This window comes from Siniperca chuatsi, linkage group LG20 (genome assembly GCF_020085105.1).
Source record: "Siniperca chuatsi isolate FFG_IHB_CAS linkage group LG20, ASM2008510v1, whole genome shotgun sequence".
Classification (NCBI taxonomy): domain Eukaryota; kingdom Metazoa; phylum Chordata; class Actinopteri; order Centrarchiformes; family Sinipercidae; genus Siniperca; species Siniperca chuatsi.
The window spans coordinates 23,944,254-23,958,528 of NC_058061.1; the positions used below are offsets into that span (position 1 = coordinate 23,944,254).

General features: G+C 40.1%; 1 protein-coding gene across 12 annotated transcripts in view; it reads right to left on the reverse strand.

Annotated features, from left to right (window-relative positions):
- The window catches only part of rbfox3a (RNA binding fox-1 homolog 3a), an 869,263-nt gene that overhangs the window by 89,390 nt on the left and 765,598 nt on the right, over positions 1–14,275 (reverse strand). For all 12 annotated transcript variants that reach the window (XR_006375924.1, XM_044178310.1, XM_044178308.1 and 9 more), the window contains one exon: positions 1,962–2,210. Coding sequence is in view for 11 of the 12 variants with exons in the window: in XM_044178310.1 (XP_044034245.1) it covers positions 1,962–2,210 (249 nt within the window). In the remaining variant the exon portion in view is untranslated. The remainder of the gene's footprint in view (positions 1–1,961; positions 2,211–14,275) is intronic.

Here is a 14,275-nt window from a genome sequence, read left to right on the forward strand (position 1 = left end):
CCATTTCCTCCAAAATGGAGGGCCAGATTTAGGATAACTGCCATGTAGTCGTCCATTTCCTGCCGGTGGGTGGGAAATTGGGAACATAGTACGTCCCTGAAAAGAGAGAAAGCACAGGCAAACTCGGTGGAAGAATGCTCTCTAGTGCGGGTGGGTTTCCTCCCTTTCGGGCAAGGGAGCACTTCTTGGCCTTCAGAAAGTCTGTCGCCAGGCGGTTGGTGGAGGGAAAGCGTGATGAGAAGAGCAAGATCTATGTAATTACCATCTATGATTTGTATACATAGATTAGAGGGAACTGGAGAAGGACGGGAGATGAAAGTGTTAGGCTGACACTGCTCTGATTCTTGAAGACCATCGGGCACAGCGCAAATGTTAAATATGACTTCCTGCGTCCACTATGTGGCGCTAGAGAACATGCACTAATCATACACGGTGTTGCCATTTATCTAGTGTAAATCACACAATAAAACTCCAAATTAGTCTTTAATGTCCTCAGCCTGGGATTCATATCAAGCATGTGAAATTTGGAAAAGATCTGATGATGTGGAGCTGAGGTAGCGCAGTCTTTTTTTAAAGTCTAGAGATGATACATCTGCCTGTATATTTTTTGACAATAAATGTAGTAAGTGTCTTTTAAGCCACAGTAAACGTGTGTATAGTGTCTTTTTCCTTCATCCTGCAGTAACTATGTCTCTTGACAGTAACAGTTACAGCCTGTGACAAACTCTCCACAGTGACTGTAAAACACTCCCAGTAATGCTGACTGTACCGTGTCTTCTCCTCTTGCTGGACTCCCCCACTCTGCCATCTCTGTCTTTCTTGTTTTTATAAGGAGCAGAGGGTGGGGTACCAAAGAAGTGTGGTGTCAAAGAAACTCAGTTTCCTGTATGCTTCCCAGAATGCCACCCACCAATACAAAAGCATTTGGGCTGAGCTGAGTGCAGCTAGTGAACTCTCTGTCTCAACTAACTTTCCCCAAACCATACAACCTTCAAAGGACAATATCACACCAAGGATTGGTGGCTAAAATATACAGAAGATTAAAGAATATTTTACAATATTATAGTGACGAAAATCAGATCTATCCACAGGAGATAGGAACCACATTTTAATGATATGGTTAAACATTTCCAATACTTCTTTAGCATGTGAATGAACTATAAACAATCAGTGTGAACAGACATGCAACTGGCTTGATGGTGGTTGCCAGGAGGGAGGGACGTGTGGATCTGCGAGACTATAAGAAAGCAACAATCTCAAAGGTGTCCTATGAACGACAAGCACATCATCGAAATATTCACTATTTGGGAGGCAAAGTGTGTTGCACTTTATTATAATTGGATGACTATGCAGGGTGCTACTCCTGTCCATGATAAACAACTGAATGTTATTGCAGTGGAGTGCTGTGGATGGGTGAACCTGGTCTGTGAATCCTGTTTCCAATTGCATTACCATGATGGCAGATTCAAGGGGTGGCATAAACAAAGGTCCAACCACACATGCTTAAAATGGTACAGGTTGGTCGGAAGTGAATGAAGTCACATAAATGGAAACACTACAGCATGCCCACGATTACACGTTATAGAGAGAGATATTATATGTGTGTCTTGTTCCACTTTATCATGATGGCACTGTAATATATTTCTAATTAGAATAGAAATGTTTTCAATAAACAATCAAATAATATAGTTTTTAGTTGTAAATTAGGTAAAATTATGTTTTTCTCAAATCAGCAGAGGCTGTTACCGTACATTTACAATGTGTTTGTATTGAGGATTTTCTACCCCTTGCAGTGCAGGGCAAAAGAGAAAAAAAATACCTTGGAAATTACATTAGCCGTCAGTCAAGTCCCCCTAACTTTTTAACCCTTATTCATACCAACTTTTTATTGAATGAAAATACAGAAAACACTACATTTGCATGGTTCATAAAGATGAGGTTAGTATAAACTGTAGACTCACTGTTACTGTGTTGGCTGTGAGGGTGGGGGTGTTGCTGTCGTTTCCCGGCTGTTCGCTCTGTGTGTGTGTCGATGTGTACAGCGTCAGGGCGTGCTCAGCCACCGTGCTTGGTCCCGTGTAGTCAGCCGATGGGTGGGTGTGGGGCGTGGCGTACTCGGCTGGGATCCCATTCTGTGGTGGAGGGGGGTACTGGGCTGGTGGGAAGGGTTGGGCCATGGCTTCAGGGGGAGCTGGGGCCTCTTGGTTGCCCTGCATGGATAGATAGAGATAAGGACAGGGACAGGATTGATAGGCAGACAGTGAGGCCATAGTTTTTCACCATTTGATCACGGTCTGAAACAGCCTTATTATATATGTACTGTATCTAAACCTAAACTTAACTATTAAATGTTAATTTGGGACAACCAAGAAAATATATAAGTGCCTGTCCACATTTTTGATGTAATTAGTGGCTCAGGCTTGGTTTCTGGCTTTCTATCAAAACTAGCAGGCAGAATTCTGCTTCCAATTGGTTGAGCAAGTTATTGCCCTTAACTGAGCAGGCTGTGGTTGGGGTTAAGGCCAGTATCCCTAAAACGAAGTGCTTAGCGGATCTAAAAGACACACCCTTTCTCATGGCAGAATTAGAGGGCTGAGTCCAATAATTGAGTGCAACACCATGAAATGCATTCAAAGAGAGACTGTCATTGCGCCAAGCCCCTCTCTACAATGGCAGGATTTTTGTCCCCAAAAAAGTGTGGCCTTTCGGAACAGGTATAAACACTTTTGGCTGCCTTTAGACATGGTAAGACAATGCTTCACACAACCTAGTTTGTTTGAAGCATACTGAAACCTTTAGGATACCTCTCCCAAAGAAAGAAGTGGGCTTTCTAGCAACCTGACAGGAAGGTTTGCTGACATTCTTTTACTCTGGAAACTAAAATCCCCTTAAATATAAAGATGATAGAAATGGGAGGAAATGTTAGTAGGAATACTACTAACAGGAGCATCCTGATAGCCCCGGTTTGGCCGTGGACCTTTGTTGGATGTCATACCCTCCTGGCTCTTCCCTCATTTCCCGTCTGCGTCTGTACTATCTGCTATCAAATAAGGGCAAGAATCGTTTAAAATTAATAGTAATACTACTAATAAAACAATAAAAATAACAGCAGGAATTGCAGAATGTGATTAATCTGCAATTAATCTGTGTAATTAATCTGAATCTGCTGCTTTACTATGGTTCCCTTAATTTTACTATTAAAAAAAAAAGATGATATAAATTATATGTATGCACAAACAATGCATATGCCATTTCCCGTATATAAACTGGAATTTATAAAAGAAGAATGTATGGTGAGAATGTGCGCACCTCAGGCATACTTCAGGCGTACACAGTTTTCTAGAGATAGCTGCAGGTGATTAAATAAGAGGGGAAAGATGTAACCTTAGAGTAAAACATTGTTTGTGTAGGGTGTTTGCCAATTCCACTGATTGTGTTATTATTTTTGCAGTCTACACAGCGTTCTGTAAAATATCATTTGCATTTATACATTTAATTTCAAATTATTAAATTATTTATGAGTGATATAATTTATAATAATTTTAACTTACATTTGAGCCATCACTTCACCATGTTAAAGATATTTTCATTGTATCCTGAATTGTGAAGTACTTGTACTGTAAAATTAGTTTCAATATCAGCGCTATAAATTGATTATTGATCATCCTTCTGATGTGTAATAATGATGACTGAGATATCGCGATGATAGTTCATGGGTACATCTGATGAATTAGTGGTATGGGCACTATGAATAGAAACAGCCGTGCATTACGCTGCATTAATTGCAGCTGCTCTGGCACTGTTCGAGAACCTCTGGGATGCAACACAATTGGTGAAACTTCTCTTTTTCTTTGCATTGACAGGTCCAATGAGTGGTGGACATGTATTGATATGCAAATGTATGTTTAAGGGCATTTCTACATCCATTTATGGCAAACTGTAGGAGTGGAAATGAGGCTCGTGCATGTGCGCCAAGTTCCACAATGATAGAGATTTACAAAACAGAACCATGCATACGTGCAGCTTTATGAATCTGACAAAAAGAATGCGTATGCATATTTCTGTCTTTGTGCGTACACACAGTTTTATGCATTTGGCCCCAGGTCTTTCCATTGGAGGATGGTGGGGATCTGATTGGCAGTTAAGTTTGACAGAGATCTTTTATGTGGGGACATGAGACAGACTGGAGGAGTGACAGGGCAAGAATAAGGGGGAGGAGGTGAGAGAAAGTGTCTCAGTTAATCCGTGTATCCTCACTGAGTTAGAATAACAGCCATGGCTTGGTCATAAAATCCTAACAGTGACGAGACTGGGAGATGACACAGGAAATCATCAAACTACTCGTCTGTCCTTCAATAGACACCAAAAGATATAATCAAATCAAATAAAAATACAACAAGTGGCCTTGTGTGTGTGTGTGTGTGTGAGAGAGTGTATCCTTTGAACATGGCAAAAGAAGAATATTGGCTATATTTGTGGAACAGAAGTCTGTTTGATCACTACACTACTACACCACCGCGCCAAGGCTGAAATTTCTACGAGGAAAGATGGTCACCAAACACATACACACAAACACTCAAACACTCAAACACACAGAGAATGACAAACACGTTGCACAAAGGGAAGTGATGAAAATTACATCCCTTATGGAGATGAGAAAGATCAATTAACTGATTAACTCTTTTGATGACAACCTCAGTTTTGAAATCTATGTTTCTAATAAAAGTCGGAATTTTCCCTCCCTTATTCCTCCCTCGCTTCAGTTGCTATGATTCCCTTTCTCTTCCCTGTTAAGGTGAGAATGCTCTTTCACCTGTGTCCAGGCTCTCCTTCTAATTTACATGCCTGTCAGATCATTATTTCTTCCAACCGATGACGATGAATCCATCTGAGATATTAGCACCCTGCTTTTCTTCCACACTGCTCCAAAACTTGAGGGAAAATGGCTTTAAATGTTTTTAAATCAATCACTGCAACTTTTTGTGGAGGGATGAGGCTTTGACCTTAGCTGTTTTCAATAGTGGTATTGAAGTTGGCTGTTCTTATGCATGGAGATTGATGGTGTTGAGCATAACAAAGCAGTTTGCCGATGGCTCACTGATTGTAGCCACATCATTCCTGGCAGAGAGTCATCGTCGACTCCCCCAGGCAGAGAAGCGTTATATTCAATTTAGGGTTTACTTAGGCTCACTTCACATACAAATGAAGAAAAATATAAATCTCCAGCAGCAAATGAGTCGAGTCATCAATAATGAAACTGGACTTTGTTGTGCTTGTTAGATTTGGATACAAGTAATGCTTTTTTAAACACTTCTGATATCCTAACTATCCGAAATGAACACTCTACTCACCCAGTACGAATACACACATATACACAGATTCAAGCTTTAGTGGCAATTTCAGCCTGTAGTTATTTTGTGTTTAATGTCCTTCCTCTTTGCTCGGTTTGCAAATCACTTGCTTTCAGGTGGTAATATCTGACGTATAAATAATGTTACTGATATATTTATTTTACTTCTTAGATCTTCCAGTTTATTACATGTTGGTCTTAGTTAGTTTTGTCTGTATTTGTCAATGTATGTGTGTTGGTTCTGACAACACTGTATTCACCAAAGTCATTGCTGAGATCTGAGATCACAGTGACGTTGCTACAACAAAGTCAGACAGGTCAAGAAATGGGAGCACTGTTCGTTCAAAAATAAGCATATAATCAAACTGTTTCATATGCATAATGATCCAGAGGGGATAACAGAGAGGCTACATCAGATTTTTACTGCGAGATTAATAGAGAGCCGAGGCCCTGACATCACTTCCTGTCCAGCCTCTGTTCAACTAGGTTCTGTAACTCAATACAATCTCTCATTGAGGGTTTCTTTCATTGATTTTTATGAAAGAATGAAATGTGTTGCTGGGGTTTACTAGCCATATTAAAACAAAAATGAGTGTCAACTACAGACACTGATATTATAATTGTCCCCCTTAATTTTATAAAGTTATAAAACTATTAATTTGAGCTTGACTGTTCATTCTTGGCCTTGGAAAATTCCCATTATCCAGAGTTTAAACTTTCATATATCATAACATTTGAACATCAACAGTTCTATGACAACTGAGCAAACTCCATCTGCTGGAAGTAAGTGGACCTTGAATTGAGTTTTTTTCCCCCAACATTTCTTAGCATTCAAAAAACTGCAGCTCCCATTACATTCTTCCAGTGCAGCAGTTTGTGTATTATACATCATCATCATCTCTCTTATCCATGATGATGATTAGCTGTAATCACTGCTGTCTGAAAAATGTCGGCATTGTTCAGCCCGTTCTGTCCGCTTTCCCTCAGTCTGTCAAGCTAATGACCTTTCACCCGCAACAGTCTGTGTAGTTGTGAAAAATGGTGTTTGTTAAAGCCTGCTAAATGCAGAAATACTAATTAAACAATGATATTACGTTGTTTTTTTTAAAAAAAAAAAAACAACAACCCATCCTTCTCTTCTGAAACAGAATTCAGAAGTTCCCGGTTTACACTGGCTCTCTGTTTCACTCCTATATATTGGTCTGATTTCTCTTATTGTTAATCTCAGTCTATGCAGGGAGGAGCTGTGGCCCGGGGCAAGTCTTGGTTCACTAAAACAAGGAGCCTCATCGATAGGCCTCCCTGCCTCGCAGCATCGATAAAGACCTGAGCTGATATATGGCCCCACCTGGTCAATACACACACTGGAGACAAGCACATACACTGACACAAACACACATACCACCAGCGAGGCATGAACAAAGACAGCCAAGTAAAATAATGGCAGCAGAGTATGTGAAGTGAGAACTGCAGGGAAAGTGCTTTACCTGGAAGTTTTCTTTTTAATATGCCTAAATCATGAGCTGATGTGTGATACACACACACACACACACACACACACACACACACACAACCATGCTCACATGCTGAGCTGGAGACAGTTTTGCTCTGCTGGGGTTTAAGACAGAAAAGAGTGAGCAGGAATAGAAGCTGAGGGAGAAAAAGAGTTAGAGAGAGCCAGAGGCAGAGTGAGAGAGAGAGAGTGTTAGAGTCAGTGAACTTCCATCATCCATCAAAGTGACTGAGGCGCTGACACACTGAGGCATCCCCAGATCCTTGTCGACAAATTGTGCTGGTAAATGATTTCTACTATCAGCTAAATCATACTATCCATCCCTCTCTCCTTTCATCCTTCCATCTATCTCTCTGCATCATCCACTCGTCTCTCTCTCTCTCTCTCTCTATCCTCTGTCTTTCCCTCATTGAGTTTATTTTCCTTTGGCTCAGCGGAGCACCATGCTTGATATCTGATGGACTCCAGCTCCATTTATACATCAGGCACATGTATGATGCTCTCTCTCCCACTCACACACACACACACAAGTTGAGCCGCCATTGATGAAAGTGATGATTGATTGAAAAATATATGGTTATTGAAATGGTACTTCTATAGCTACCATAGCATAGTATAGAATAGTTAGTTCATACACCCATGCTTCAGACTGGTATATATTGCTGCTGTGGTTAGCTGTTTGCAGAGGTGTGGGTTTGAGTCACATAACTTCAGACTCAAGTAATGAATTTGATAACTTTAGACTTCTAGACAAAATCCAAAAACACTTGCAGCTCCACTTTGATTTTAAAACTTGTGAATTGTGACTTCACTGAATGACTTGATATCCTCCCTAATACCAAAGATTAAAAAATAATGTTAGAAAAAATGCAGCTGCAGAATCAACTCTTTGTTTTCCTGATAACATATACCTGAATTCAATCGGACAGTAGCCCGTCACACTGCAGAGCAGCAGGGAAAGGTATGATTGTCAGTGCAGACATAAAACAGATGACACCTCCAATTATCACAATCAGATGTTAGTCTTTGCTGTGGTCAACAAAAAAATGGATGGCAACATGCATTCAACTCAAGAATTACATACAGTGCTTGCACTGCAACACTTGCAACACAAAGGACCATCACCAACACGTTGTGTATCCTCTGCATTTTACACTGTGAGCCTCCATGTCAGAATTGAAGAGGAGACTGTCCTCACCAGAAAAATAACAGCACTGGTTGTTTGTTCAAACACCTAAAACAACCTTTGTTTACACTTTCTGACAAAGAAGTGCCATTTTGTTTAACTTCATTCATTTAGTCTGACATAATGTTCATGTTAGCTAGTTTCTATTAGGGGAGGTATATTTAGTTTAGTTTTTCCCTAACCAATCAGTAGTAAGTGAAGTATCTGCCGAGGTCATTTTAGTCAACATAGAAACTGTGATAGTGGTTGCTAGAAGCAGTTAACGTTTTTCACGACGATTGAAGCCATCAATAAATGTACTGTTATTTCTGTAAGTCAGTTTAGAAGTGGTAGAACTGGTACCACTGCATCCATCAGTGCTTGTCTAGCTTGTGTATACTGAATGATGATGCCCCCATTCTTACCTGCCTACAAAGCTCTAATTGGGCCATTGTTTCCAATTGGGGAAACAGTTGGGAATTAACTGTTTTGGTTCTTATGGGTTGTTTTGGAAAGCACAGAAAATGACCTGTTTTGTTGTTCAGTTATAAAAACCTGTTGAAGATGCATCTGCATGATTTGCTTTACTGCGCCAAACAGGAAGAAGGTGTTGCAAAGGCAGACAGATTGTGGACGGAGGACATGGCCGATGGGAAAAACACTTCCAACATGATGATTCACTCCAGTATGATGAAAGGGAGGGGGCAGGAAGTTTTATGGGGAATGCGATCTTAATGTTGAATACAAACAAAGAAAGAAGTCTCCAAACATCTGCAGCAACAATAGATTAATTTTACTAAATGCTCCGTCCAGCACCTTTAAGGACAGTGAAAAATAAATCCCATCATGTAAGAAGTGTTGGTGTGCGTGTCCATATTCAATATGTATAATATGACTCATAGAGGATGAAAGATTTAGTTTGGGTAGTTTGACCTGTAATGCCTTTAACAGAGCAGAGGAAGCCAACATCAGCGGGAATGTTGAGGAGGAACAGAAGGATTGCTGGCTAATTTACAGATGACTGTAAATTTGTGTGTCTATGTGAGAGAAGATCAGACAGAAAAAACAGGTTCATTCATTGCAGGTTAATTAAAAAGCCCCCACACACACACACACACACACACACACATGCATATCAACATACTCATGCTTGCACAGCAGGTGTGTGTCTAATATTGATTCCTTTCTCTTCAGCTATTTTCCAAAGTAGCCTGGGGCTTCGCTCCACCCCTACTAACCATTACCCGAGTTCTCTGCTGGGCAGAGACGCTCTCGCCCCTGGAGCTACACCGCCCTCTGTATATGTGTGTATGTGTGTACAGTGTAATACATTGTAATGATCTTAGAGTGAGAGAGGGAGCTGGCAGAAATGCAGTCAAAATGAAGCCCAGAATTCACTTAAGTCACAGACACACACCATGAGACACATACCACAGACTATTGTGCATGTGTGTGTGTGTGTGTGTGTGTGATGCAGCTGGCGTGACTGTCTGGGTCCCTTACACTTCCATCACCATAGCTTTATTGTTCCAGGTTGAGAGACACAACTACTGAATATTGTGTTCAAGAGCCATTGAGGCTGATCAGCCTGGGACATACAAATGAACACACACACACACACACACACACACACACACACACACACACACACACAGATGTTAAGGCATACCACTGCCAAAAGAGAAGTGTTGTCATACATATAAAAAAAAAAAGGATTGCACACACACTTAAAAAGACACACAGCGTCCACCAACAAACCCTCAGCATCAAAGGGACCGGGACTCTTTGCATGTAGAGTGCAAGGTTGTATTTAGTGGCCTATTAAATGAATTAGAAAGTGAACCAAACAGCCAGCCACATACATATACACAGACACGTTCAGACAAACTGCAGTCTTTTGCCTAATGCAGCATTTTTGGCCAGACTATGTAAACATGCTAGAAACGTGCTGCTTTAGGGAGCGATTAATATTGATGTGCACTGCAGACATCAGACAGAAAAGAGAACAGAGGGAAAGAAAAAGATGGAGGGAGAGAACGATTGGGGGAAAAGGAGAGGGAGCACTTTCCCAAAACACTGCAGACATTTTGTCAGTAAACAAAAAGTAACGCTGTTGGCCTAGCTGGATTCCTCTTTAATTAGGATTAACATGTCACCTAAAACGCTGAGGCAGAGGAGGTTGAAATGAAGACTTGCAATTGAAGAAAAAATAAAGAGAAGACAAAATGAGCCTGATTCTTTACTTTGGCATGAGTCACTTTTTAATTGAGGTTTCTAATTTCAAACACTCCAACACCTCTTGTTAATCCATATTTTACTCCATACATAATGGATATGAGTTTGATTGATTTTCTATTTATGCAATTCATATGTGATTATGACAAGACGAGGTGTTTGTGGAAAGCCCAAAATCCGAATGGTTTCTAATCAGACTTTGACCCCATTTCCACCTGGTATTAACATGCCGTTTTATCTGGATGAGGAAAAACACATGTTAATGCAGGTGCAAATACACACACAACAAACTGCAATCAGAATGTGATCCGACCAGCCAGAACACATCTGGAGGAGATTTAGCATCACATGACTGTCCAAATGGTGTCTCCAAAGTTTTACACATTGACAGGAATATAATTCATGGGAAACAAAACAATACGTTGGTGTGAAATAATAAGGAATCTGGAGGAATCTCAGAAGCGTCAGTAAAAAATGATCACTACAGCCAGGTCACACCGGATGCAACAGATCAGCAGTGTGTACAGTAAGTACCATCCAGCCAATCCAAAGAGATTCTTCTTATGTTAGGAATCCACACGCTGACCAGATGTCAACTGCTTTATCTGCCATCTTATCATTATAGTTCACAAAATGCAGAAATCAGGAGATTTGCGTGATTGAGTTGCCTCCTATGGCATTTATGCTTCACTTGGCAAAGAAAATAGACTCAGAGTGTGGACTCCAACATTTGTAGATTAAAATGACTTAATCATGCTTTGAAAACAATTCAGAAAATAGTACAAGTGAGGACTAGACTTCAGGGTCCTGGTGATCTAAATGCTGTGTGAGGCTTTATCAGTTTCAACCATAATTGAATCTTCAGTGAAGTTCTGGAGACAAATAAAAAGAACACTGACAAAAAACATCTGTGTCGACATCTGAGAAACTGATATCGGTGAACGTCAGTTTTCAGCTCCCTCTCTTTACCTGTGTTGCTCCACAACTCATCTTAGTCTCATTCTTTTTTTGCTGTGACAGTGGCATTTTAATGTTTATTCAATTCAATTCAATTTTATTTATATAGCACCAATTCATAACAGAAGTTATCTCATTGCCCTTTTCCTATAAAGCAGGTCTAGACCGTACGTTATAATATTATTTACAGACCCAACAATTTATTAATTAGTGCTGTCTGCTCTCCTGTCAGCCTGACTATTATTTTATTTAGGCACCATTAGACCGTCCTGTTTTCACAAGCCCGGGTCCTTCCACAATGAGGGCTGTTGTACCAATGCCGCCATTGATAAGTTAGTCTGTCTCTGACTATAAATCAGCCTCGACAACAGCAGCCGAAGGAATAGTTTCAGTTACCTGCACACACACACACACACACACACACACACACACACACACACACACACACACACACACACATCTATTATCAGGCTAAGCATGCCTCACTGGCCATATAATCATTAAATAATAACATTACATTGGAAATATACTATTATAATACATAATGCAGTGTAAATAGCCTCCATCTGTTCGCAGCATAATACAGTCATGAAATTAAACCCTCCCCTGCTAAAAAGATGCTACTTCTCCATTTGCTTTAATTGTGGAGAAATTAGCAAGCTGCCTACACAGAAGAAGAGAAGAAAAGGAGAAGAAAGATGGAAAATAAGTGAAAAGGGAGCAGTACAGGTCTCCAAGGAGGAAACAAACACAATACATATTTTTCCATGTTAGCCAGCACACACTGCTTTAACTCTGCAGCATCATCATCATCATCATCATCATCACCAACATGAGGGCGGCTGCGGCTCTGCAAACTCACTGACTTTACCCTGAGAACAGTCTCCTGCTATGGATATCAGTGTGTGTGACAGGGACCCTGTACCTGTGAGTGAGTTATGCACAAGTGTGCACACACGAAAACACACACACACACACACACACACACACCTAACTCTGACAGAGAGGCAACGGAATCTAATTTTACACTCGGCTGAGCAGAGATTGGCCGACACTCCCGCTCCCTCACCGGCCAAGCGGGGACACTGCACCCAACCCCTTGTGTGTGTGTGTGTGTGTGTGTGTGTGTGTGTGTGAGATAATAGCTATAGAACAAGAAAGATAGTAAATGAGAGAGAGAGAGAGAAAGAGAGAGCGAGTGAGAAATCATGTTCATGAACGAGTAGAGCAGTGAGACTGGTAGAGAGGAGGGACTGTTTAGGATTCAGAGTGTGTTGCAGGTCCGCTGGCTGCCAGCTCCCTCTAGGCTTGCTACATGATATTCACTAACCCCCATAACAATGGCAAACATATGTAAATCTGCCTGTGTGCCCGATTCAATCAGACCCTAGCACAAAGCCACCGACAGTGCCGACACACACGGCGGAAGACAAGTTCAGGGTAGACACACACTCAAAAATGAAGGAAAGTCTAAAAGTATAAAAGCCTTTTGTTATTTTGGAATATTTTAGGGGGTACTTGAATATTTTAAGTACTTGAAAAATCGTGTAATATATTTAGGTAGTTTCAGTTTTTCCTAATAGAAATCAAGGCATTTTCACAATTAATTTTAAAAACATCCTGAACAACCTGAATAAAAGTGTCATTTTCTAATCCTTTGTACAGCAAATTCGCCTTGTACATTTTTTCACCTATACATCAACTAAGTGATAAAAGTAAGATTTCTGTGGATCCATCCTTATTAACAAGTAATTGTAGGCAGTACAGGAAAATACTAGGGGTGCCAGGGTACTGAACAGCTGGGAGAGAAAAACTCTTTCACACTCTAAAATAAACGTAAATCGTACTAGTGATTTTGCATGTTTTAGCCTACATACTACTAATCCCATACAGTATACTTAACACCACAGCTGACTATTTGGCAAACCTTGCTGCTGTGTTTTAGAAACTAGTATTTGTTTTTACTATTCCAGGCATCCATTGGTTTCCATTGATTTCTGTACAATATGAAAATCAATTTTCAGACTTTTTAAACATGGCACTTTTGAAACATGGCTAAGTTATGTAATTCATCACATAACAAACAAAGTTACATTATTGTTGTGAGGCAATGCAATGCAGATTTTTTTTAATCAACCACTTTGACAAAAATGGAAACTGAATGGAAACTAATTGCTGCCTGAAACAATAGGAAAAATCTACAACTGTAGAACACGCCATGGAAATTAATCAGTCGAATAGTCAAGAATGCATGAATTGCAGTGAAAGGAGAAGGCTGGTGTTATTCTGTACTTTTCTTATTGTCAACAAATCCCATTAAAAGACCAAAACCAACAGTGTATTAGTCACATGGGTCACAAATGTATAGTTAAATTTTTTTTAAAGGCTCAGTCATTTTATGTTGGTCTGTTCTGTACACACGACATCTATTGCATGTATGTCCGTCCTGGGAGAGGGATCCCTCCTCTGTTGCTCTCCCTGAGGTTTCTTCTATTATTCCCCAGTTAAAAGGGTTTTTTGGGGGTAGTTTTTCCACCAATCGAAGGTCTAAGGACAGAGGGTGTCATATGCTGTACAGATTGTAAAGCTCCTTGAGGCAAATTTGTGATATTGGGCTATATAAATAAAACTGACTTGACTTGACTTAACTTCTCTTTGGAACTCTTTGGGAATGAGTCACAGCACTCACTACACAGTCTTAATTTCATATTGGGCATTTGTGTTATGATATTTAAACCAACCATCCGTCAACACAGTTTAGACTGATCTATCACACACAGTTTTAATAATTAATAATAATAAAATTTTTTGTCAGGTTCATCATTGATGATATATGATCTGGAGTCTATAGTTTTTGAACGTTTAGAGTCATCAATATTTTATTAGACTCAGTAGTAGTAGCGTTTCCTTGATACGATTGGTCGGATATTTACAAGGTTTCCTTGATGAATCTCTCAATATTTCTCAGGGTGTTTTTAAGCATAGGATATTCAGTTATACTAAAATTAGGTTTTTAAATACAGAAAAATGTGGGGTGTCCAATTCACTCTGTCAA